General features: G+C 43.0%; 1 protein-coding gene across 1 annotated transcript in view; it reads right to left on the bottom strand.

Moving 5' to 3' along the window:
- NRK (Nik related kinase) overlaps window positions 1-23,415 on the bottom strand; it is a 126,871-nt gene that overhangs the window by 31,297 nt on the left and 72,159 nt on the right. Inside the window, exons 14-20 of the mRNA XM_032767056.2 lie at window positions 20,548-20,703; window positions 16,323-16,475; window positions 9,567-9,698; window positions 8,424-8,491; window positions 7,075-7,196; window positions 3,756-3,844; window positions 2,218-2,324 (exon numbers count right to left, since the gene is read on the bottom strand). Of these exons, the coding sequence (XP_032622947.1) occupies window positions 2,218-2,324; window positions 3,756-3,844; window positions 7,075-7,196; window positions 8,424-8,491; window positions 9,567-9,698; window positions 16,323-16,475; window positions 20,548-20,703 (827 nt within the window). The remainder of the gene's footprint in view (window positions 1-2,217; window positions 2,325-3,755; window positions 3,845-7,074; window positions 7,197-8,423; window positions 8,492-9,566; window positions 9,699-16,322; window positions 16,476-20,547; window positions 20,704-23,415) is intronic.

The following is a 23,415-nucleotide window of genomic DNA, read 5'->3' as shown; positions in this document are numbered from 1 at the left end:
CACAGAATCCATGAGCCTGATCTGGCTTCCCTTGAAACACATGAGAGCTTTTATTGTCTTCAGTGCTGGCACAGCATAGTGGAGTTTCAAAGCATTGTACAAAAGTCCATAAACTATTGTCATTAACACTTTATACACGAGAAAACTGAAGCACAGAAAGGCGTGAGTGATATGCACAAGATCACATAGTGAGTTAGTGGCAGGTATGGCAACAGATCCCAAATCTCCTGACTCCTGGACTTCTGCTCACTCCTGACAAATGAAGGTATGTTCTGAGGGCCAGATCCTCAGCAAGATAGTTGATGATAGTTGTCGAATTTACACCATTGGAGGACTGAACTTGTATTTGTATATTTTATGTGTGATTTATGCGTCTCTCATTATTACGCTTCATTGAGGTTTATTTTTATTTTCTGCTCCCTCCCCCCCAATTTTCTATTAACTGGTTCTGGAGCCTGGTGTGAAAAACTCTATTGTGCTACTGGGGCTGTATCACAATTGATAGGAGTTGTCGTATGTAAGCAAAGGCAATAACAGTGGAGCCAGTGCAGTGCAAGGGACTATTGTTTTCAGAGGAACAGAGCACGAAGAAGAGCAATGATTTGCTTCTGCAGAAGGTATTAAATTAAACAATTGTAAATCTAATAACACTGGAAGGAAGCATGACCTGACAGAGGAGGGATCGCTGAACTGCTCTTATGAGGAAGGTGAGTGGGACTTGCCCTGAAGGAAAACTGAAATCCACTTTTATTAACTGTGACCAAAGAGAGCCATACAAATCCAGGGGTCGGCAAGTATGAACTGTGCCTGTAAAGTCAGAGCTGAGATGTGAAACTGATCTATGAAAATGAGCCACAAGAAATCCCCTGATTTAGGAGGAACTGGAGTTATTTGAACACTGTGAAGTCTCCCAGGAGATGTATTCTCATTGGAGTGGTATTAATATGCATAAATGCAGTACACATGCACATACGCTGTACAGGCATATAGATAGTTTAACACATGCAGACCACATGCATGAAAGTCCTTTATTAAAAGAACAGAGGGCAATTCTGACTTATCTGGCAACATAAGCAGAGCAGCAAATAGCACGCAAACCATTTCTGCTGAACAGCCCATGGCGAAAGACAGCTGCCCCTGTCCTGGTTCCCCTGAAAACATGCCCAGAGATTGCTCCTCACACCCTCCATAGCAGCAGCAGTGAATGGGGTTTGGTCAAGGGGACAAGACACTTTTTTCCCATATGTAAGGTGACCAGACATCCTGTCTCCCGCCCTCCTACCCCCCATCAGTACTCGCAACTTCTGCTGCTGGCCAGATCTCTGCTTGCAAACCACCTGCCCACCCACCGGCAGTGAGTGGGGGGGAGGAGGGTCCAGTGGCTGACAATGTGAGTGGGTGTGCAAGGCTGGTGGCTGAGCGAAGCTGCAGTGTGTGGGGCCAGGTCGCTCCTCCTGCTGGTCCGTCAGCCCAGCCTCCGCAGCGTGCTGGCTCTTGGCCAGCAGGGCCCCACCCTGCTACGAGCTGCGGTGGCTGGTGAGTGTGGGCAGGTGCCAGGCGGCAGCCGGTTATGTGTCACCTCTGCTGCCCACCAATCTGCACTTTACGTGCTCCCTCTCTCGCTGTCCTCTCCCTGCTTTGCCCCTTCTTCCCCCACCAGCCCCACTGTTCCTCCATATCCCCCCCGGCGGGGCACGTCCCGCTCCCAGCGCTGTGTGGAGAACCAACCCCTGGTCCAATTGCTCAGCTCACCAACAGTCTGGCCAGCTCCTTCCTTCCCCCACTGCCTCTGGCTGGGCTGGTGCCCTGGGAAAGCCCAAGAACCTCCAGCCCCGCACTGGCCAGGAGATGCTGAGCCCTGAGTGTGCCAAAGCCCTGCACAGCGCTGGCCTGGGGAAGCCTCTCTGCCCCTCAGCTCAGCTCTCGAGTGGGGAGAGGAGCCATTTTTAGCCTGTTCGCACCCCAACCCTGCATCCTCTTCACCTGCCCCTCCACCACCCTGGGCCCTGCCCGCAGGGAGTGTGGGGCTGCTCTCCCCTAGGCACCCTCCCCCTGTAGTCAGGTTCCCTAGGCCCTGGTGAACAAATGCCTCCTTGGGGCTTAACCCCTTCCTGTCTGCGCTGTAGCTGGAGGCGGCTGTGTTATGTCGGGGACCAGCAGTAGCCCGGAGGTGTTCGCTGCATTTTAAAGAATTAGTAACAAAAGAAAAAAGCTAACCTTGTGTGAATCATATCATCTTCATCGCTGCTGAGCAGTTCATCACTGGATGATGAATATTCTGCTACTGTGGCACCGTCTTTCCCTTTGGCAAAGAAGGCTGGACTCTGAATAAAGAAAACCCGATTGCATTTTCCCATTTGAGAATCCACTGCAAAACCACAGGAGCACGCAGCCATCTTAGTCCATTTCTAGTTTATAAATAGTTACTGCAACTTTTAACTAAAACTCTTTATTAGGCAGATAACACTTCAGCTAGGTAGTACACAAAGAATAAAGAGCTAAATCAAAATGACTGAATTACTCTAGTAATGGTGTGTGGTTAATTTTAACCAAGCTGTTAATTTTAGGCTCAAACATCTAACCACAATTTAGCAGGGTGAATGTTCACTAGTAGCATAGCACCTTTCATCCAATCTTGGCTCTTTAAAAATGTTACTTTTGAATTTTGGGGCCAAGGCTAGGTTTAATCTCAATGACATTTAAGGAATGGGCTTTAATATCGAGGTAGAAAATGCTTGTATGGAGAGGTAATATGCACAGGAAAAACAAACCTCTCACTTTCACTTTATATGCACATTCCCCCAGGCTGTTTGGGGAGAGATTGTGCTTCAAAGAGCCTTGGCCCAGCTGCCTACTTGGGCCAATGGGTAAATGCCATAATTTAGCCTCAAACTGGAGCTCTTTGCCTCCACTGAGTCTGCTGAAGTGGACACTTAGTGCTAATTGTGATGGTGGTTTTGATCATGTGGATACAAGTCTACTGGGAAATGAAGCGAGACCATCATTTATCTGCCAACGATACTTCTACGGCACCTATTACTGCATACCTGAGCAGCACACAATCTCTAATGTAAGGATTAATCGTAAGGATGGGAAGCTGAGACAGAGAGACTGTGACACTTGGCCAAGGTCACACAAGGATGCAAACCTGGTTCTCTGATGTCCCAGGCTTCTGCCCTAAGCACTGGACCATTCTTCCTCTCCTCTAAACCTGTCTTACCCAGACCACCGAACAGCTCGCTGACGTTAAGAACTCTAGGCTGCTAGTTTTGCTCTAGATATGACCCTGTCCCTGGCTCTGCATTCCTCCAAGCCATCTAGAGCCTTCCCTGCAACTTTTAAAATACCAAACATTCCACGTATGATCTCTTCCTCAGGGCATGTTAGCTCCAGTTAACTGAACCGATGGACAAACACCCAATTTTACAAGGCTGAACTAATAAAAAAAAGCAAGAAACAGAGGTCACACTTTATATTAAAGGGACGTTTATACACAGCTCCTGAAGGGTTAATACATTATTAAGCGTGTTACAGCTATGACTGGTAGGTGATCAGAAGGTTGTAAGGACAGCAGTAGATTGTGCTACAGTGGGTCATATGCTCTGCCTATGAGCAGCCTGTTGACTGGTTGGACTCTATAACAATTGGTTAACCATTAATTAAAACGTCAATTTAACATGGATACTGTTTATAAATGTACCCTTACTAGAAAGTGTGACCAAAACCAAAACAGTGTTGGCAGTAAAAGAACCTACTGAAAACTGGGTAGGGTGAGGAGCATTTTCAGACTTCTTACACTGCTGCAGGTGGTTCTGGGACAGCAGGCTCTCTGCCTTGGACGATCCTTGATTCCCCAAAAGGAGAGTTGTAGAGAGAAGCATTAAACACATGGCACATACAACACATACACTGGACAATCCCTCAGTATGTGGATAGGCCTCCTCTGCTCGCATGGAAAGGGAAGCCTTCCTTTGATTGTTCAGGATGAGCCCCCCCCCCCGCAGCCCTGCATGGCTATGGAAGTCCCAAACACAGCTAATATTGATGCATTTCTACTGCTTAGGTTAGGTTGGCAGAGTGGAAGCCAAATGGCTTGCACAAGCGTTGTGTACCGTGGAAAAGCAGCAGCTCTGTGAACAAGAAGAGTAGGGAAAGTGGCCATGCTAGGGTTGAGGCCAACAGGTCAGCGTAACTCTCTTAAACATCAGTGATTGCTCAGCCCATTCCACAGCAGTGGGTGCCACCCAGCTGTGCTCCACTGATTGCAGGCCAAAACAGAGGATGGAAGCCCTGGGCCCAAACCCCACGTGCACGTTTTCCCGTGCACTTCAAATTATGATTGAGCAGAAACAGCACAGAGGGCCCAATCCTGTAAACTAGCATCAGGTAAGTATTCCTTATTCATGTGAACAGTCCCTCTAATGTCAAAGGCTCTGCTCCCATGAATAAGGGGGAGTCAAGCCCCATATTGTTTTAGAGTATCCTATGACATTTTGCCACTGTCTAAAATTCAGAGCTCTCATCTCTCTCCGAATTCAGTCCCCTGTGCAAGCCAAGGCATGTTCACACTGAAAGTGCAGGTGCAACTGTCGCATGGGTAGGCATATCTGTGCTAGATTGCCCCTTGCTAGCATGGGTAATCTTAGCAGTGTGGTGGCACAGGCTTCCGCACGGGCTAGCATCCAAACTACAAACCTGCTGGGGAGGCTGGGTATGCCTGAGGCACCTAGCCTGCCCTGAAGCCTGTGCCGCCACATCTTCCCTCCAAGCTCGATTAAAGCTGGCGTGGTTATGCCTTCCTGTGCTCCAATCACACCTTCACTTGCGGGGTAGACATAGCCATACAAGTCAGAGTTAGGGTGTGTAAAATTGCACTGCTCCCTCTGCTAAAAGCAGAGGAGAATTCCCCCTCCTTGGCTGGTGCAAGAAGACCCCCCTTTGGAAAGTCACTGTTCAGGTCTTGCTTTTCTTTATTCTTTGGCACTAATAAGCCATGTCAGCACTTCTCCTGGCACAGATTGCTGGCTTAGCCGTGCTAACTCATTGTGCGGGGGGGGGCAGAGGGGAGGAGTAGCCAAGGCTCCGCCCTTTCCCCACCCATGCCTGGCTATTTCCCAAGCAGGATCGCGGCTGTCGTTCTCCACATATGGTGTTATGATGCAATTGGCCCATGAAAGGAAGTACTTGGGCACCGTATTACCCCTTACTCCTCTGCACCGGCATGCTAGGAAGCTCACAACCTAACTCGTTGCTTAGAAACTTAATACATGACCTGTCCCATTGCTATCAGCGGGACTACTTACAGAGCAAGGCATTGCTCAGTGACAGCAAGGATGGCTGAATCTGGCCCATACAGATTAGGACTTAATAATCCAGGCAGTTATTTGTGTATTTACATAATTTTCTTACAATCACTATATGGATTTAAGATTTTTCTAAATCTGTTTTGATTCAGAACTCATTACTAGTCACTGAGTGTTTAAAGCAACGAGGCAGCTATATTAATTTAAATGTCTTTATAGCCCTTAAACATCTAATTCACTGTTCCTTTGGATTTGAGAAAATAAAACTTTTTCCTGAATACCACATATCTAGCTGTCATTCAGTTACACTTAAGAACCCAAGGAGACAGTTTAAAGTACTGGGGAGTTTTTCTATTCTTTCCATGGCCAGTGAGGTTTTCATTTCCCCTTACCAGAATAGCACAAGCGTTACATATCAGACAGAGACGGTAAAGCGGAGTTGGGTTGCTGCATGATTGCTTATTGCTAATCTATTACTTAAACGTAAAATGACATAAAAGCAAAAGAAAACCAAGGTTTAATCATGTGAAGGCGTGGTTTGGATTGTTCCTGAAGCAAAGTTTCCTACATCTTATGACTCTTTAAAGCAAAGTTTGCTTGAATGTGTGACTGCAATAAATATGCAATTCGGCCTTCCTTTGTCAAGTGTTTGTAAATGAACACGAACATCACTTTAAAAATAATTTTTTCTTTAAATTCCATATTATCATGAAATGTATTTCTAAGACCAAGGTATCAGCCGTAAAACTGATGGAAACACCACCGATTTCTCACTGCCTTAGTAGTCATTTACATAATGCAAAGTGGGTATCAAATGCTACCATTTTGCAGAGAGCTACACAGCAGTGGTCAGCTAGGCTCAATATATGTAACCGGTACATATATTAGAAGAATTATAATATCCTGGGACCAACACACCTACAACAACACATGAAATTATAACACATTTAGGAGTAACTAGAGAGGAATACGGCGTCTACTTCCCCTTCAGTGCTGCTGCTGGTGCTTCAAGCCACATATTTAAGAGGAATCCGAGTTTGTACTGTCACGCATTTGCACGAACTAGCATACCCCAAGTGAGCTGTGCAAGTCTTCATTCACAAATAGTGATTCAAAGCTTAGAACCCACCACACATTTTGGTTACTCTACATGTGGTTGTCTCCAGCTAATAATTTGTTTTCGGCCCTCTTTAAAAGTTTCACTATAGTTTTCAATAAATTATAATCTACCAAAGGAATGTTTCTTAAGATGCTGAATGGGGAATCTCATGTCTTCCCCAGCCAAAACAATAATGGAGTGCAGAAATGTTAATACATAACAGCTGCTAAACTGTATCATCTCATTAGCTCGCAATCAAATAAAGTAGTAAAGGTAATGAAGAAAAACTCCCTTGAGTTACCCTTAGTACAGCATTAGGCCAATGTACCCATAACACCAGATCCACCGACTTTCAATAGTATTAGTGAATAAAAAGACATTGATTTTGTTTTTCATCTCCTAATTGAGACGGTTTATGACATTCTCCATCTGGGAACATGCTCACAGTCACTTTTGCACTCAAAAAAGGAACTGTTTCTATTTTAACTCCGTGCTTGCAACACAGACCATACAATCCAAAAAGCAATCCAGATCATGTCACTAAAGCCATGTAGTGAATAAAAATATACATTTGTATGCAAGATTTTGACATCTTGGACTCAACATGTACCAGATTTCAAGGCATAGGAACGTTACACATTTTGATTGATAAATCATTGACCTAAGAATCACCTGAGGTTGATCTTTTGCTGAGATGAGATCCCATCTCCCATTGCCTGCTGCCAGGAGAGTTGCTGCTGCTGCTGCTGCTTAGTTTCAAAGCATGTCCCCCCGGGGATGACTGCTGCACGTTACTAAACACAGAGACAAAAATCATATCAGAATATTTTGCATTTCTCTTCCTGGGCCTCAGAGCATGTACAGACGTTACTGAATCAGCCTCAGAACACTCCCCGGAAGGTAGGTAGGTATTATTACCTCCATTTGCAAAGAGAGAACTGAATACACAGGAAGATAAAGGGACTTGCCTTGGGTCAAAATGAAGACTGTGGAATTCCTGACTCCAAACACTGTGATTTAACTACTAGCCCATGCCTCCTTTTTGCATTGCAGCCTATAATTCTTAAAGAGAGCACACGTAGTAATGAAGCTATTGGCAGAAACACCACAAGGCACTGCTAAATTGCATATATGCAGAGTCAGAGACAGAAACTAGGAGCATCAGTGCCAAAACCCACCAACTTCTACACCCTGCCCACAGTGTGACGCACACAGGTCTAGAAGAGGGGCTCATCCTCCCTGATTGAACTAACCTCGTTATCTCCGGACTGATTCTGGCCTGCATATTTATACCTGCCTTTGGAAATTTCCATTACATGCATCTGACGAAGTGGGTATTCACCCATGAAAGCTTATGTTCCAATACATATGTTAGTCTATAAGGTGCCACAGGACTCTTTGTTGCTTTTTACACATAGGTCTGATTCTCCATTAGCCTGCTCCCATGCAGTCATTTACACCAGTGGGTGTTAGCAAAGCTGCATTGAAGGGTTTTACACCCACTTTTGCACTGGTGTGAATGATGGCACCATATGCAGGGCAATAGAGAGTCAGGCCCACTGAGTATTCATTGTGCTCAAACTACTGGATCAAATGAGAGTACTCACAGCATTCAGCATCATGCCCTGCATACAAATTTGCAGAATCAGGCCCTTACATATTATTCGTGCAATTAGGGACTGATAATATGATGAGATTAAAATTATGCTGATGCAAAAAGAGAAGCAGAGCCACAAGCAGGTTTTATCTGCATTCAAAATCACACATGTAAACTGTTAAGAGGAGAAATGTGAGCAGGTTTAGAAGCTTCTTTAAGGTTCAAGGTCAGAAAATTTGGCTGGGTACTTTGCGCGCAAGTTGGCTCAAATGAGGGAATAATTGTAACTCCATTAAATGAAGTATGAACCGATATTGACAGTGGAGTTCCTGAAGTTACGGCTTTGATTTTAATGAGCTGGCTTCAGTTTTCCTGTTGATAATAAATCAACGTTAGTTTAAGCACAAAATACAGAGGAGCTTACCTTGAAGGACATTTCTGATGACCAAGATGATCCCTGCTGTAAAATTTAGAGGTCGTTCTTTCTGGAACCTTAAAGATTTAACCAAATGTTTCAGTTCACTACTCTGATCTCATATACTCAGTTAATAATCCCAGTGTATATCCTGCATAAATACAAGACAGACTAAAACACAGAGAAGTAAAATGCTCCAGTGGGACATTCTGGGAATAGGTCTTATTATTGGAAACTACATTATGGTTGGGTCAGTTTTTGTAATGAATGGGAGATATACAGTTCTGGTCACATAAATGTTGTTCCTGTCCAGGGGCAACCAGCCTACAGGGTGAATAACCTTAAATTGCTACAAAAAACACACCCACCCAGGGGCAGTAGAACATATATATGCAAATACCCAGCATATTTGGCTAAAAAAGGAACAAAAAATCCTTTTAATTATGGGAACTAATAATCCAGCTCTTCGGTGTAACTAGATTCTTCAAAGCCGGGGTGGGAGGCTGAGGGGGCAGGGAGGAAAGAAACCTAAATAGTTGGTCTTGCTAAGTGTCTATATATATATATTATATGTACTGACACATAGCACTCACTCAGTTAGACCAGATATCATAATATTTACCCAAATCCATGTTTTTACATATCTTTTCCAGATTAGCAAGATCTCTTCAGCCGCATAACCAATTTTGAACTCCTAAGCGATTTTACTAATATCCTATCAGTCTATTCTAACCCAGTAAAAAGAAGGGAGTGACAGAATTACAGAGTGAAATCCCGGCTTCACTGAAGTCAATGGGAGTTTTGCCAAGATTTTACACACAACCCCCTTCATCGGTGTGTTGGGTTTAATCTGCAATAGCCATTCCTAGCAACTGTAAATTAACTGTAGATTCAGAAACGGATAGTGAGATGGGGGGAAGAAAACCAGCAGGAGTCAGAACTGCATCAAGGGGAGAATTAATCTGTCATGTGACCATCAGTGTCGTATCAAGGCACATGTATAAATTCTGGGCGTGTGTGTGGGGGTAAAGGGCCTTATTCAATATTTAATGAAGCAAGTCAGTGGAATGAATCCCACTGACTTCAGTGGAGCTGAATTAGGCACTATTAATAACGTCCAACCGGAACATACACCCCTTCAGTTTCCAGTACCTTTGGAGGCTGCTCTTCATTTTGACAAACGCTCCAGAATACATCATCCTGTCCTGGGCTCATGGGTGTTATCACCATGTCTGACAGTGAACTGCTGTGGTATACATCTCTACTGGTCCGGAGGTTTTCACTCTTCAAACAAATGAAGTTTATGTCAAACACTATCCCCTAGCCAGTAGAATCACTCTACAAACACGACCCCCCACCACACTATTGGTCTAGCCAGGTATTTGGCAAAGCAGAAATATTGCATTAAATAAGGACCATTAGCACAATAATACATTCTTATTTATCTTCACCAGTGTAAAGGAAGTTATTTTTTTTCAGGATGTGGTATACCAAGATTTCATGATAATGGGTACCATAAAATATATTGCCAGTAAAAATTTCTTATATTTCACATTCATCCTCAAAAAACAAAACAAAACAAAAACATAAAAGCTAATATTTCTTTAGTAGTACATGGCCAACTGCTTAACTGGATGGTGTAAAACATATGGTGCAAATCAACCAGATTTTGAAATGAATAGTTCATGCAAGAATTAATTTCAAGTATGCATATTGCATATAAAGCAACCAAATACTCCTATTTTCAGAGTTAAGTATTGCAAATATGTTTCCCAAAAGGTAACTAACAGTTTTTTTCCCCAAGAGCTGTACAAATTAAAGACGAGACCAAGCCATGAATCAGATTTGGAACAAAAATTTCACCAAAGCTCAGGGAGAATCAAATCAAGGGGTACCAATTTAGGCACCCTGATAAAAGCAGGTTATTGTATTTGACCAGCAGCTGGCCTGAACTGGCAAGAAAATATTCTTGCCCATGCTCTTCATTCCCAATGGAAGAACATTTACAAACTTTAAAACTCAACCTTTCAAAAGAACCAAATACTCAGCATTTGCTACTTAAGGTTTCTGGCTAAGAAAAAAAAATCCTTTGAGTTCTATGAAAATAATTAATCTAGCTCCGCAGTGTAACTAGACTCATCCAAGGGGTGAAAGAAGCCAAAAAATCTACTGTGATGATTGTCGCTGAAAAGAGCAAGCATCTTGGATTCAAGAAAAGAATAAGGGAAAATATCTGGCAATGATGTTGTGTGAGCTGGAGCCATCCAGAGGAATTTCTATGTAGCAATCCATTTGGTGTTGCTAGTAATATCAGAGAGATGCCTGCAGCTATAATCTCTCATGCTGTTATCCTGTCAGATCTCATATGCTAAGCATGGCATGAGCTCTCCAGAGAACATCTAGGTACTGCAGGAAGTACTATTAGTTATTCATTAGCTGACATTCTTTCCTCTGATTCAGGACTGAAGCAATGCACCAGCATGCTAACATCTTGCTGCCTCCTTTCAAGGTACCTCCTTTCAAAAGCACCATAAAACAAGGATCACTTCCAGTCCTTAAAGATACCATTGCAATTTTTTATAAGAATAAAGGTACTAAACCTGTATCCTAACCAAATTACATGTTGCCTCTTAAAATCCCACTGTGAATTCAGTGGGAACTTCTTGTCCCAAATTGCTACAGTGTGTTGCTATGTTCAGTTAAACAGCTGCTGTGGTTCATTCCAGAGGTAGCTGCAGTTCAGTGATGAGTGAAGTTTCTTTACACATTTTTTCTATACAATACCTCACAGTGGTATTTTACTGACTAATTAATTGAAGTCTACACAAAATTTTAAAATGCTCAGTAGAAAGATACTATAAACAGAGGTGATTATAATTTACTTAATATTTCATTACTTTTCAAGGACCAATGCTGTAATTTATATAAAAAATACAAGTAAAACAAATAACTAAGAATAGGCACAGAATTTCTGTAACATATTGTATTATGATTCTGACATCTTTATAACCCAACCTGGACTGATTACTTTATGGGAACAATAGGTCCTCATTAAGATTCCGTAACAAATATTGAAAGGAACAAAGTATAAAAGAGAAGTAAGCAAATCCCAGTTTATACTTTCCAGGCTTGGACAGGAAAAGCAGCTGCAGGACACAGTTTTATCTGTTTCATCTGCTTAGAGATTCAAGGTGCTTTATCTCAGTTTTGGGGGGATAAGTTAGGTTGACTCTCTGTAGAGTAAATAGCCTTATCAGCAGTTAGAACATCTAATGATCTATTTTTCCAGCTTGTGTCCTTTCATTTTGACCAAAATAACTTTTTTTGCCCACAATGATTGCTACTAATAATAGTTTTTATTTAACCAGAATTATTTGTGGCTGCAAGTTGTTCCCTAACCTGGTTTAACCTGGGGATATGGGTTTTATAACCGGTATGTTATCAATACACAGGAACATTTTTCTCCATCTTCTCCTAGGCCCTGATGCAACAAAGTACTCAAGTATGTGCCTAAACTGAAGCATGTGAGCAGTTCTGTTGATGTCAAGGGGACTACTCCTGTGCTTAAAGTTAGTCACATGCCTAACTGCCTTGCTGAATCAGGGCCCCAGTGACTGGACAAATCCAACCCAAATCCAATGTGCTCTAAGGGTGAAATCTACTCCTGTGCAGATAGCCAGTCCAAGGCTAAAATAGCATTCAGGTCTCACTTATGAACAACGAGTGAAACTCTGGCCCCTCCGAAGTCTCAGGGAATTTTGCCACTGACTTCTATGGAGCCAGAATTACACCCTATAAATCAAAAGCAGTGGAGCTCTGGGGTATTGGTATAACTCAGAATCCATCATCCTATGATGTGTTCTGCAAACCAGAACCTAACAGAGCTTAAGTAGGACGTGTCCTGGCTTTGTGTACAACGGCGGATGTCACACTAAGCCCTATAGCTAATACTGCATCTCCTTGCGTTTGTCTGAACGAATCATTTTAACAGAGAAAAGCTGTGTTGATGATTTTGAATTAAATAGAGCTCAATCTCCTACTGTTTTTATTATAAGCAAAAGTGAGGGCATCTCATCCACTCCTAACCCCTGAGGTTTCCCTGTGGGATTCAGAAAGATGCACTGGAACCAAGAATGGATCCTAACCGAGTTGAGGTAATGGGCTCTTTGCTGCATGTGAATTATGACAGAAGAGGACATAATGCTCAGCAGTAAGGCCATGCTTTTTTGAAAAAGGTTCCAGATGGGGAGTACACGACACACTGGATTGCTTTGTGAGGACAGCCCTAATAACATTTTGGTGTGCATCCACAGGTGTTCCTGGATACTATCCACAAGTTGTCATAGGATGGCATAAAGAAGGGGATTTATTTTAATTACTTGTATCTTTGTTGCAGAGCTTGGATCAATTCATGATTTAACGCACAGCTGATTATTTTAATATAGCCAGCTTTCTGGTTCTAATTTGGCAAAAAAGTAGGACATTAATAGTGTTCTATAAATTTTAATATACACAACTGAGAAAATATGTCCAACAAATCCTTACAGGTGAACCACAAAGCCAATGAAAACTGAGTTCATCACAGATTTATGCGCTAAATTTTTCCATTAACCCAGCTGTGGGAAACAGCGAGAGGGGAAATATGTGATTTTTTAAAAATAAGTCTCAGGCACCACGTTATTCTGAAGATAACCCAGAATGCATCACAGATAACCATGGGGCTTGATTCACCACAGCTTTGCAACTTATCATATGCAAAGTGAGCGAAGAGTGGGTGGAAAATGTAACCATTAGGATCTGGTAATGTTTTGCACCCACATTGCATGGGTGTAGAGGACTACACAAGGTGCAAGGCACTTCCAAATCAGGCTCACTGCATCTTAGTGGCTGTGATGAGATTTCTTTTTTCATCATTCGGATATAGGTTCGGCAAACCATTAATTGTCACTTGATCTCACAGAGTCTGAACTATGACAACAAACAGCTCCTACTCTGACTTTTCAAAGCCTGGATAGTGGTACTTCAACACACACATCTGGGATTAATTCAGTTTTCATATTAGTGCTACAGTTTACTTTTAAGTCAATGTTATTATATTTTGAGAAACAAATGAACTTTACCGCTCTATACTTTGTTTTACCAGTCTATGTCTCTGAGTCTTGTATGCTGCAGATGACTGCTGGTCTCTGAGCCATATTGTACCATAAGCACATATGGCAAGAAGGCATTGGTTCATTTCACCTTGCCCCAAAATGCTAAGTTACAGTCAGGGCCAGCTCTACAGTTTTCGCCGCCCCAAGCAGCGCACCGAATTGCTGCCGCGGGCAGCAGGGGCAGTCCGTGTGCCCTTAGGGCGGCAGGCGCATTTCCGTGGCAGTGACAGCGGCAACGTCAATATTTAGCTGAAGCCACAGTGGACAGCTAAACATAGAAGCTGCTGCCGAATTGCCGCCACCGCGGAAACGTGCGTGCAGCCCTAAGGGCACACGGACTGCTCTGGCCGCCAATTCGGCTGCTGCTTGGGGGCAAAACAACAGGGACTGCCGCCCCTTGCAGATTGCCTCCCCAAGCAACAGCTTGGAATGCTGGTGCCTGGAGCCAGCCCCCGTTACAGTGTGTGCATTCAGATGATTCACAAAAGGAATGAAAACACAAACCTCATTTTCTTCTTGAGACTAACGGCAAAACTAAAAGGTTTTGATGTAAGAGAAGGATTATTACACAGTATGTTTCCAAACATGCTTTTTGGAAGATATAATTTCTGCGTAGATATAATTTATGCCTTTGATACAGGAATCTTTAAGCCAACTTCCAGTTTTAGGACAGTTAGTTAGTATCCAGAATCTAATAGCAGAGATTTGGGCAACTTTACATGGGGCAGAAGCTGTAAGGATAGGAGTCAAAAATAGGTATATGGATGAGAACGAGGAAGGAAAAATCAAAAGGATCATGAAAAAGTTACAGCAATGGTTCCTGGCCACGCAAAGTAGAATGTGGAATACAACCTGAGAGGTGAGGGAAAAGAGGATGAACTGTGCCTGTAGTGGGGCAGACTACCCCACTCCCTGGGAGGATGGGCTGTGGCAGGCCAGGGAACCTGCGCAGCCTGGGAGCCAATCAGAAAAGGGCTTATGGGGAGCCAATCAGGGCCAGGCTCACCCATATATAAAGGCTGCCCAGAGCAGGAGCAGTCAGTCTGTGGCAGGCCCTTGACAGGGGAAGGTCAGTCTCCAAGGGAGGAGACTAGCACCGCAGACAGCGCAGTGCTGGCCAGGCTCAGGGAGGCTAGGGAGCTTGAGCCCGTAACCTGCCAGGCTGCAGGCCCTGAAAGGAAGGGCCTAGCGGGTGCAAGGGGCTGTAGAGGAAGCAGCCCAAGAAAGCAGACAGACGAGGGGAGAGAAGGAGGACAGCAAGGCTGCTGCCAGAGGGTCCCTGGGCCAGGACCCAGAGAAGAGGGCAGGCCTGGGTCCCCTGCTTCACTCCTGGCAATACACCCAGCCATTGGCCATAGGGAGCAGCCATTAGACTATGCCAGATCCCTGACAGGAGGGATTGGACTCAGAGGGTGGTTGGACATGGTGGATGGAGTGTAGAACTGCTGATCACTGATCCCCGGAAGGGGGTCCAGATGGACTAAGGGACACTGCCGGAGGGCAGTGGCCTCAAAGAGGACGCCGCCGAGCAGGGAGCAACGTGGGTCCAGCGACAGCAGTGGAGAGCAGAGGGCAGAACAATGGACGGGACACCACCAGGAGGGGACGCTCTACTGCAATAGAGCTAATTCCAAAATCACCAGCAGGAGACGCTGCGGGTGGTGAGTCCCAACCCATTTACAGTGCCTAAACTGGTCTCACACTCTAAGAAAATAACAGGGCACACCCACATACACACACACACACACAAGAGATGCCTCTCCAGAGACAGCTGTATTAGTTCTGTAAAGCTGGGGCCTGAAGCAGGAACAGCACATGACAGCAACTGCAATAGAAAACAAGAAGTGTGTAGTCCACATCTTAATTTGAGAAGTCTTCCAGGGTTATGACGGTGAAAAAATTATTCTGGAAATTGTGAAACCCTCCACAGTAGTGGAAAGTGGCAGCTTCTTGGTGCCCTTTGGGATGCTGTTTAGAACCAGGGCCCTGGGCCTGGGAAGAACCTGTATGCATGTGTGGTATCCCAGAGAATGGAACTATACTAACTTTCCTCTAGGTGTGAAGGTGAAAGGCCTCAGTGGAGATAGCTGGTGTCCCAGTTGGCTCCCTGGAGATTTTAGGGGATTTATAAGGCTTCTAGGTCAAATCCCCTACTTCTTCCAGGGTGAGGCAAATCTTCGACCAATGATGGAAGAACACAGAGAAAACTCGGCAAGAGGAACTCCACAGATCTTCCAGGCGCCGCACAGGAGCAAAATCTGATCCTACATTGATAACTATTCCTCATTCCACCTCCATGTGCTTTCAGAATATTTCACAAGGTTGGCAACAATTTTGCCAGTGTCAAGGCCTTCCAGGACTCTCCGCCTTTCTCACTTGTTCTGTCAAGTGTCATGTACCTTTCTGGTGCTATATAAATAATACAGAATAAATTCCTTCCATAGGAAATAAAACTGCATGGTTGGTTCAGGCTTTTTGTGACACATGGAAGAGTGACATCAGAGACTCCAGGCAGTCAAGCATCAACATATCTGAAATTAGCTGTTATCTAGCCCTAATCTGCAATGTAATACAATTCATCGGGAAAGGATGGTATCAACAAATTCTTAGGGCTAGATTGTCACAGTCCTTAGTCAGCTGTGCCAGAGGGAGGAAGGCCTCTTTTACCTCCTCTGCTGAGACTGCAGTTGACTTAAGTGAGGCCATGATTTCACCCCATATTTTACATACTGCATATGGAATCATGATACTTTACCTGTGCGAGCACTGCTCTTTGCAAAGCTGGGGTGCAAGGACTAGAGCTACTACCAGAACCTAGTCTAGTATGTGGTGTGACTTTGTGTCCAAGAACTGCTGTCCAGTTGAGATGAGTCTGCAGACCATCATTTTTCTTCTTTCTGTCCTCGTCCTGAAAACAAGAAATAAAATCACACACATTGCAGTTGACAGCCTCAGTCCTCCCATCAGATCCTTGTGGGTGCACTCTGATGTCTGTGCAGAGTCACTTTGACTTTGAGACTCCGTGTGGTGTGTAAGATCTGCCCATGTCGATCCAAGTGAGGGATCGATACCTATACATTCTCCTTAATTTGAACCTCGCCTTTTGCATGATGCTTCCAATCTGCAGTAAAACTCGCTGCAGCATGATACTGCCAAGTAAAAGTCTCATCTGTGAGATGCTTGGATTGCAATTTGTTTTCATGCCACCCAATGTATTATTAGTTGAGATCCCTGGGAGGAGGAGGACCTTTCCTTATGTCACTCAACAGGATTTAAAATCTACATTGAATTAGCATTGAATTTCCTTCTCTCTCTTTTTTTTGGCAGTGTGTGGTCTGCTGCACCCGTTCCTTCTGCTCCTGGTGTACAGTCACCTGACCCAATAAAGCAGACATTGCTACAGGTGGTTTTCTGCATTAAAATACGTTATAGCATTTTATATTGTTTGGAATGTTAACCACACCACGTAAATTGGCAGATGAAAATGCCCTAAACTGTACAAAGATCCTTTCATTTCCAAAGGCCCTGCTCACTACAAAATTGCTTTCCCACAGTTTTGACCCTACAGCTCTTTCTGGTTTTACTCAACAGGACGAATTCCAGTTCTTTAGTATAAAGCTTTCTCCATTCCTCTGATTAAGAAGGATAGGAACAGTTTTACAGAGCTACCCAATGATTAACGCTAAATCATTCCTAGCTATCGGTGTCTAGATATTTTATTAGGTAGGGTTTTTTTAATGCACCTATCACTGTATCTAGGTGCTTATGCCTATGTTAGAAAGGGCATTAACACTGTTAGGAGCATATTCTAGGAACCTGCTGATGACTGGTGATGGAGAACGATTCCCATTAGTTTCACAGATCTGTATTGGAAAAAGGACTTCATTAGAACAAACAAACTTCCAAAGTACACCAAGAACTTTGGGTGAAATTCTGGCCTCACTGATGTGAACGGCATCACTCTCATTGACTGCAGTGGGGCTAGGTTTTCATCTTTTGTATCCTCTATCAATAAAAGACAAGTCCTCTCCCCCACCCCCAGTCACTAGCAAGGAAAAATGAAAATATTGAAGCACTTTGGACTGTGACAGGTTACTCCCTTTTAAGGTGCCACCTGATGTACTGGGATACCACTGAGCCTGCCTGTTCCACCAGCCTGGGCCTTCTTTACCCTGTCTAGCAAGGTTCTTAAGCCTCCTCTAGCACACACACAGGCAGGGCTACACCCAGCTGCAGAATGACAGACACTGAGATCAGCTCTGGGAAGACCAAGCTTAAGGGACTTGCCTCAGCACTCGGTGCCCACCTCCCTTGCAGTGCAGAACTGAAGGTACATTGTCTTGGGCTGTAATTTAGCCACAGCCATTAACTGATTCTAAGCAGTCATCCCTTTTTATTGCTAAGTGAATGAATTCTCAAGAGTAGCTTCCGTGGTCACGAAGAACAATTTTTTTTAGTTCGCTCTACTCAGCTGTAAAGCCAGTGAGGCTTGGGCATGAGTGTATATCAACAGTCACTTAACTAAGTCTCATAAAAAATACTAAAGAACCTAACCTAACAGATTAGATTTCTGCAGAAAAAGCTCTGGAAGAGGGAGTAACCTCTGTCAGTATAAGTTGGCAGTTCTTTGGATAATAAAGCAGGAGAAAGATCAATACAACTGAAGTTCAATGAGACCTAATTTTTAGAGATGGTCAAAACATTTTGAATTTTTTTAAATGATGATAAACAAAAGTTGAACTGAAAAGCAATTGGCTTTTTTCCAAAATCTGACAAAAAAAATATTTTACTACCTCCACTGAGACCCTGCAATTCTTTTCCAACACGTTTTCAGAAAAATAGTGACATACAAATATGATTAAATAAAATCTATTGTCAAAATAGAATAAATAAATGACTGCGGCTGGTAGAGTGAACACAAGAGACAATTAGTACCCTGTGTGAAGTGCATATTTATCTGATTCCTCTTATCTTTTTTCCTCAGTGATGCATATTTCCAGATGAGTCCAGCTGTGTACAACTGGTAATGTCAAGATTCAATATTTAGCTTAAAATTTGACAGTAACCAAATGAACTAAATTCTACAATACATTTTATTCAAGTACAAAGAGCTCATTTATGGAACACATGCCAAAAACAGATGAATATTTGAGTTGACATTTTGCTATAGGTTTTTCCCTTGACTATCACAAACAGAAAGTTAAATAGGCTCAACAGAGATGCATTTCTTCACCCACCCCCCAGAAAGTTTAGCAGAAGCACAACACTTTTATTGACTCTTGTAAGTATGCATTTAGTAAATAGCTCGCTTCTCTCTTTGTGGGTCCAATGTGCTGACACAGCCTTGGCTAGGTTTCCAAAACAAACGCTGACTTCCAAAAGAGCGAATTCAGATTTCACTAAATTATTTATTTACTTACTTAATACAACAAACCTTTTGGAGAGGAGACATTTATTTTTGGTAGCTAAGTTGCACTTCAAAAAGAATTATGCATTCTTCTGTTTTCACAAACAGCTACTGTAATAACACGCTTAGGTCTTTTGTTACCCTAAACTGATTTCATATCATTGCTTGGTTTTTTTGCAGTATTAAAACGTATCATTTCAAAATTCTAGTAAAATAGTTCATATACTTTATCAGCAACAGAGGAAATTCCACCTTGGGAACATCTGCAGATCTCTTAATCTAAAGCTCATACACTGATAACATCAGAGTTCACTTGTTTAGATACTGGAGCAGTGTTCTGCTTTCTTTACACACACAAGCACACGCACTCACAGAGTTTTTCACAAAGCCTTTACTGAGATATGTTGGAAGGTGCTTTGCTAGAAATATCATCCATACTGTTCATGCCCCGTACTTTACAAATAGCTTCATGCAGGGCTTGATTCTGCAAGTTTCTAGCAAACTACTCCCAATCCAGAAAAGCACTTCAGTATGTGCTTAACTAATCACGTGGTAGTTCCATTGGCTGCAGGATTGAGTCCCTGGCTGGGAAGTTTAAAAAAGAGAAAAGGGGCTAAAAATTATAGCATAATATATACAATAAGGGAAGCAAAGGAGCTTTGGCTCCATGACAAGATGACACGATACAAACAATCAGTAGGATACACATATAAAGAATCCATTTTGTGGACAAAAGCCTTTTTGAATTAGTAAAAAGAACTGAAGCACTGTCTAAAGGAAGTCACTGACTACATGGTCATGCATTATCCACCAAATCTGAACTAATTAGGTAAAGAGACAAAGTGGTAGAGGGTAATATCTTTTGCTAGGTCCACTTTGATTGGTGACATAGACAAGATTTTGAGCTACATACAGCTATTTTTCAGGTCTGGAAGAGCTCTGTGTAGCTCGAAAGCTTGTCTCTCTAACAGAAGCAGGCCCAATAAAAGACATTACCTCACCCACGTTGTGTGTCTAATATTCTGGGACCAACACTGCAAATAACTAACTAAAGATCTTTAAGTATAGCGAGTGGCAAAGGATGTCACATTGCTTGTTCATTGGCAATAGGAATCTAGAGACTTGTGCTTGGGTTTAAATTGTAGAGGAAAAAAATTTGTCAATCTGAACTAGTTCTGCAAACCTAAAATCAGTCTCAGAGGTTCACCAAATCTCATAAGCCACATGTTTCATTCATCCTGCGTTGGAAGGCAAGGACATGACAGTGAGAGAAAGTAGATGGGTTACATGCTGTTGCAGAAAGTGGGCCATACTGGCTGTGTGGAAGGATCTCACTATTCTCCTCTCCTTCATCAAATCCATTTTGATTTGGAGTAGAAGTAGTGGAGACAAAACCTGTACTCTATGGAGAAGTGGCAGCCAATCAGGCTTCATTATGATATAGAGTGCCTGGGAAGATACACACCTTTGGCCAGAATAGGGTTAAGGTTTATCCAAAAGACCAATCAATTCCCTTCGTCTGAGTTATCTGCACATCACAAAATGTAACTGTAACAATCTGTTATGTGAGTACCTCTTTGCTTGGCGGAGGCTGTGATGCTGAACTTGAGCTCTTTGGAAGCTCTCTCTTTTTTTGCTTGTGGTCATGCTGAAGAGACAGCAGTTGGGTCTGATCTTTGGGAAGAGTACGATGTAGCTTCTTATTGTGCTGCACTTCTTCCACCTTTTTCTAAAAACAAGCCAATGTTAACGTTTTTGTTTTTTAAACATTCCTATTGAAATTCTTAAAGGGGCTCGTGTGAGCTGAATTTCAGTAGGAGTCGGGTACCCAGCTCTCTTAGGTCCCCTTGGAAAATGGCTAGAATCCTGGCTCTTGCGAAGTCTGATATAAACCAAAACTTCCTGCATTTGCATTTAAAAGAAGTAGAACCTAAAACAATAATGAAAAAGCTCTCCTGACAGCTCCAAAGTGCCCGCTTAATATTTTTCCTTGGTGCCTTTCTAATACTCTCATGACCTTTCCAAAAGCCAGTGGCTTTATTGAAAGTTATAGTTTTGAAGAGTTCCAAGTTTCCAATTCAATATAAGCAATTCACCTGTTAAAACACAGTGGAAACACTGTGGCCAAAATGCTAGACTTGGCGTCTGTTACAAGATCGAGGTGGTTAAAATATTTCCATTTCAACTTCATTTCATGAGGGAGAAAGTGGGGTTGGTTATATTCAGAAGGAAAATAAAGGAGCTGGGAATTTACATTAAAGATGGGCTGATGTTTGTGGGAAGGATATAGGATAACTATATTTTCAATCAGGTCAAAAGTAATTGACTGGGATTATTTTAATTGTATACCATACATCATATAGTTTCTTAGGTATACAAGTTCACTAACGTATTCAGAAAGCATGTGTGTATGTGTGTGTTGCGGGGGGGAGAGGGGGTTTCCTGGACCTTCTTTTCCAGGAGAACAAGATGAAATAGGAGACCAGAAGACATATGCCCCAAGCCCATCCCATGTACATTGTGCTCAGAGGGATCAGATGGATCTGCATTGTATTCCATTTCTATTTTTTGATTGTTTTACGTAATCATCACTTTCTACTTCACTTTCAAGGAACAGAAGAAATATCCCAGATCTGATGCTTTCTGGCAGTATCCTATTGTATGTATTAAGACTTTCAAATTTTCTGACTTTACTGGGAAATATAATCCAATCTAAATCAACAGGAAATGCACAGCTCACACAGAAGCCGGAAAGCTGCCATGGTCTTTTATGTAGAGAGTTCCCCAGATGTATGCCAGATTTGGCATACACCACACTCTCTTGGCCTTCCCCAGCATGAAAAATAAGTGGGAGCTGGGGATAAGAGGGTGCTGTGCTCCAGTCATCACAGGTGTGACGGTGTACTCCATAAGGCTTCATGGGAATATGTTATGAATGTATATATGATATAATTGGAATATGTTTGATGCTGCATATGCCATGTAACATATCTCTGTAAAAGTTATGATCTACTGAATCTATTAATCCTATTTGTATGCATGTATCATTTTTGTATTCAAAGTTATGAATATTGGCTGGGCACTGGCTTGATTTTTAAGTAGCCTTTGTAAAGCATTTCATCAGCTTCTTGAGAAAGGAATGTGCAAATTAATTGCCCAGTCAAGAAGCACTTAAGGGACAATGGATCTTGGGAGGCTCCAATCCACATAAGAAGTCTACATGAGGCTGTTCAAGGGAGCAGGTAAGCAATGGCTGCTGCCTGTAAAAACTGCATGGACATGTGACTTGCCCCTGTGACTCCAAAACTCCATCTTGGAGCTGGACTTTGCATAGGGGAGAGGAGGAAGTCTCCACCCAGAGCAAAAAAAGTCTATTTAAACCCCTGGGAGACTCCATTTGGTCTTCAGCTGGCTAAAGAGAGAGCCTCTCCACCCCAAAGGATACCTGAAGGAGACTGGAACAAAGGATAGTAACTACAGGGGGTGTAAGTGATTGCTGGACCCAGACTAGCAGAAGACTAGTCTGTAAAAGGAAGGCTACTGGAACTGGTGAGGTTTTATCTGTATTCAGTTTTCTTAGACATAGACTGGCGTGTTCTATTTTATTTTACTTGGTAATTCACTTTGTTCTGTCTGTCACTACTCAGAACCACTTAAATCCTACTTTCTGTATTTAATAAAATCACTTTTTACTTATTAATTAACCCAAGTATGTATTAATACCTGGGGGAGGACGACAGCTGTGCATATCTCTCTCAGTGTTACAGAGGGCGAACAATTTATGAGTTTACCTTGTATAAGCTTTATACAGGGTAAAACAGATTTATTTGGGGTTTGGACTCCATTGGGAGTTGGGCATCTTGAGTGTTAAAGACAGGAACATTTCTCAAGTTGCTTTCAGCTAAGTCTGCAGCTTTGGGGCATGTGGTTCAGACCCTGGGTCTGTGTTAGAGCAGACTGGCATGTCTGGCTCAACAAGACAGGGTGCTGGAGTCCCAGGCTGACAGGGAAAGCAGGGGCAGAAGCAGTCTTGGCACATCAGTCGGCAGTTCCCAAGGGGGTTTCTGTGATCTAACCCGTCACACCAGGTGAGTGCACAGCCTCTTCTGGGCTGTTCTTAGTAATTTCTGACACGCACTGTGGCAGAGCAGGCCTTAAGGCATGAGCTGAAGACGAGGAGGGTTGTGGTTTTACAGACCAATTCAGTAAAGAAGTTCTACAGTTAAGGAACAGCATGGAAAAAACTGCAAAACTTAGGGAGAAGAGTTCTGGCATTGCTGGAGGAACAGAGATGATTCAACACTATACAAGTAGAGAGGGGCAGAGTTGCCAGGGGCTGTTAAGGTGAGGAAAAGAACCAGTCAATAAATGAAAAAAGCGCCCCCTATAGGAACGAAATTCCATTAATGAATTTAGACTTCAACCACAGAAACAAGGAGCC

Source organism: Chelonoidis abingdonii, chromosome 8, assembly GCF_003597395.2.
Source record: "Chelonoidis abingdonii isolate Lonesome George chromosome 8, CheloAbing_2.0, whole genome shotgun sequence".
In the NCBI taxonomy this organism is placed as follows: Eukaryota; Metazoa; Chordata; order Testudines; family Testudinidae; genus Chelonoidis; species Chelonoidis abingdonii.
This window is presented reverse-complemented; position numbering and strand designations above follow the sequence as displayed.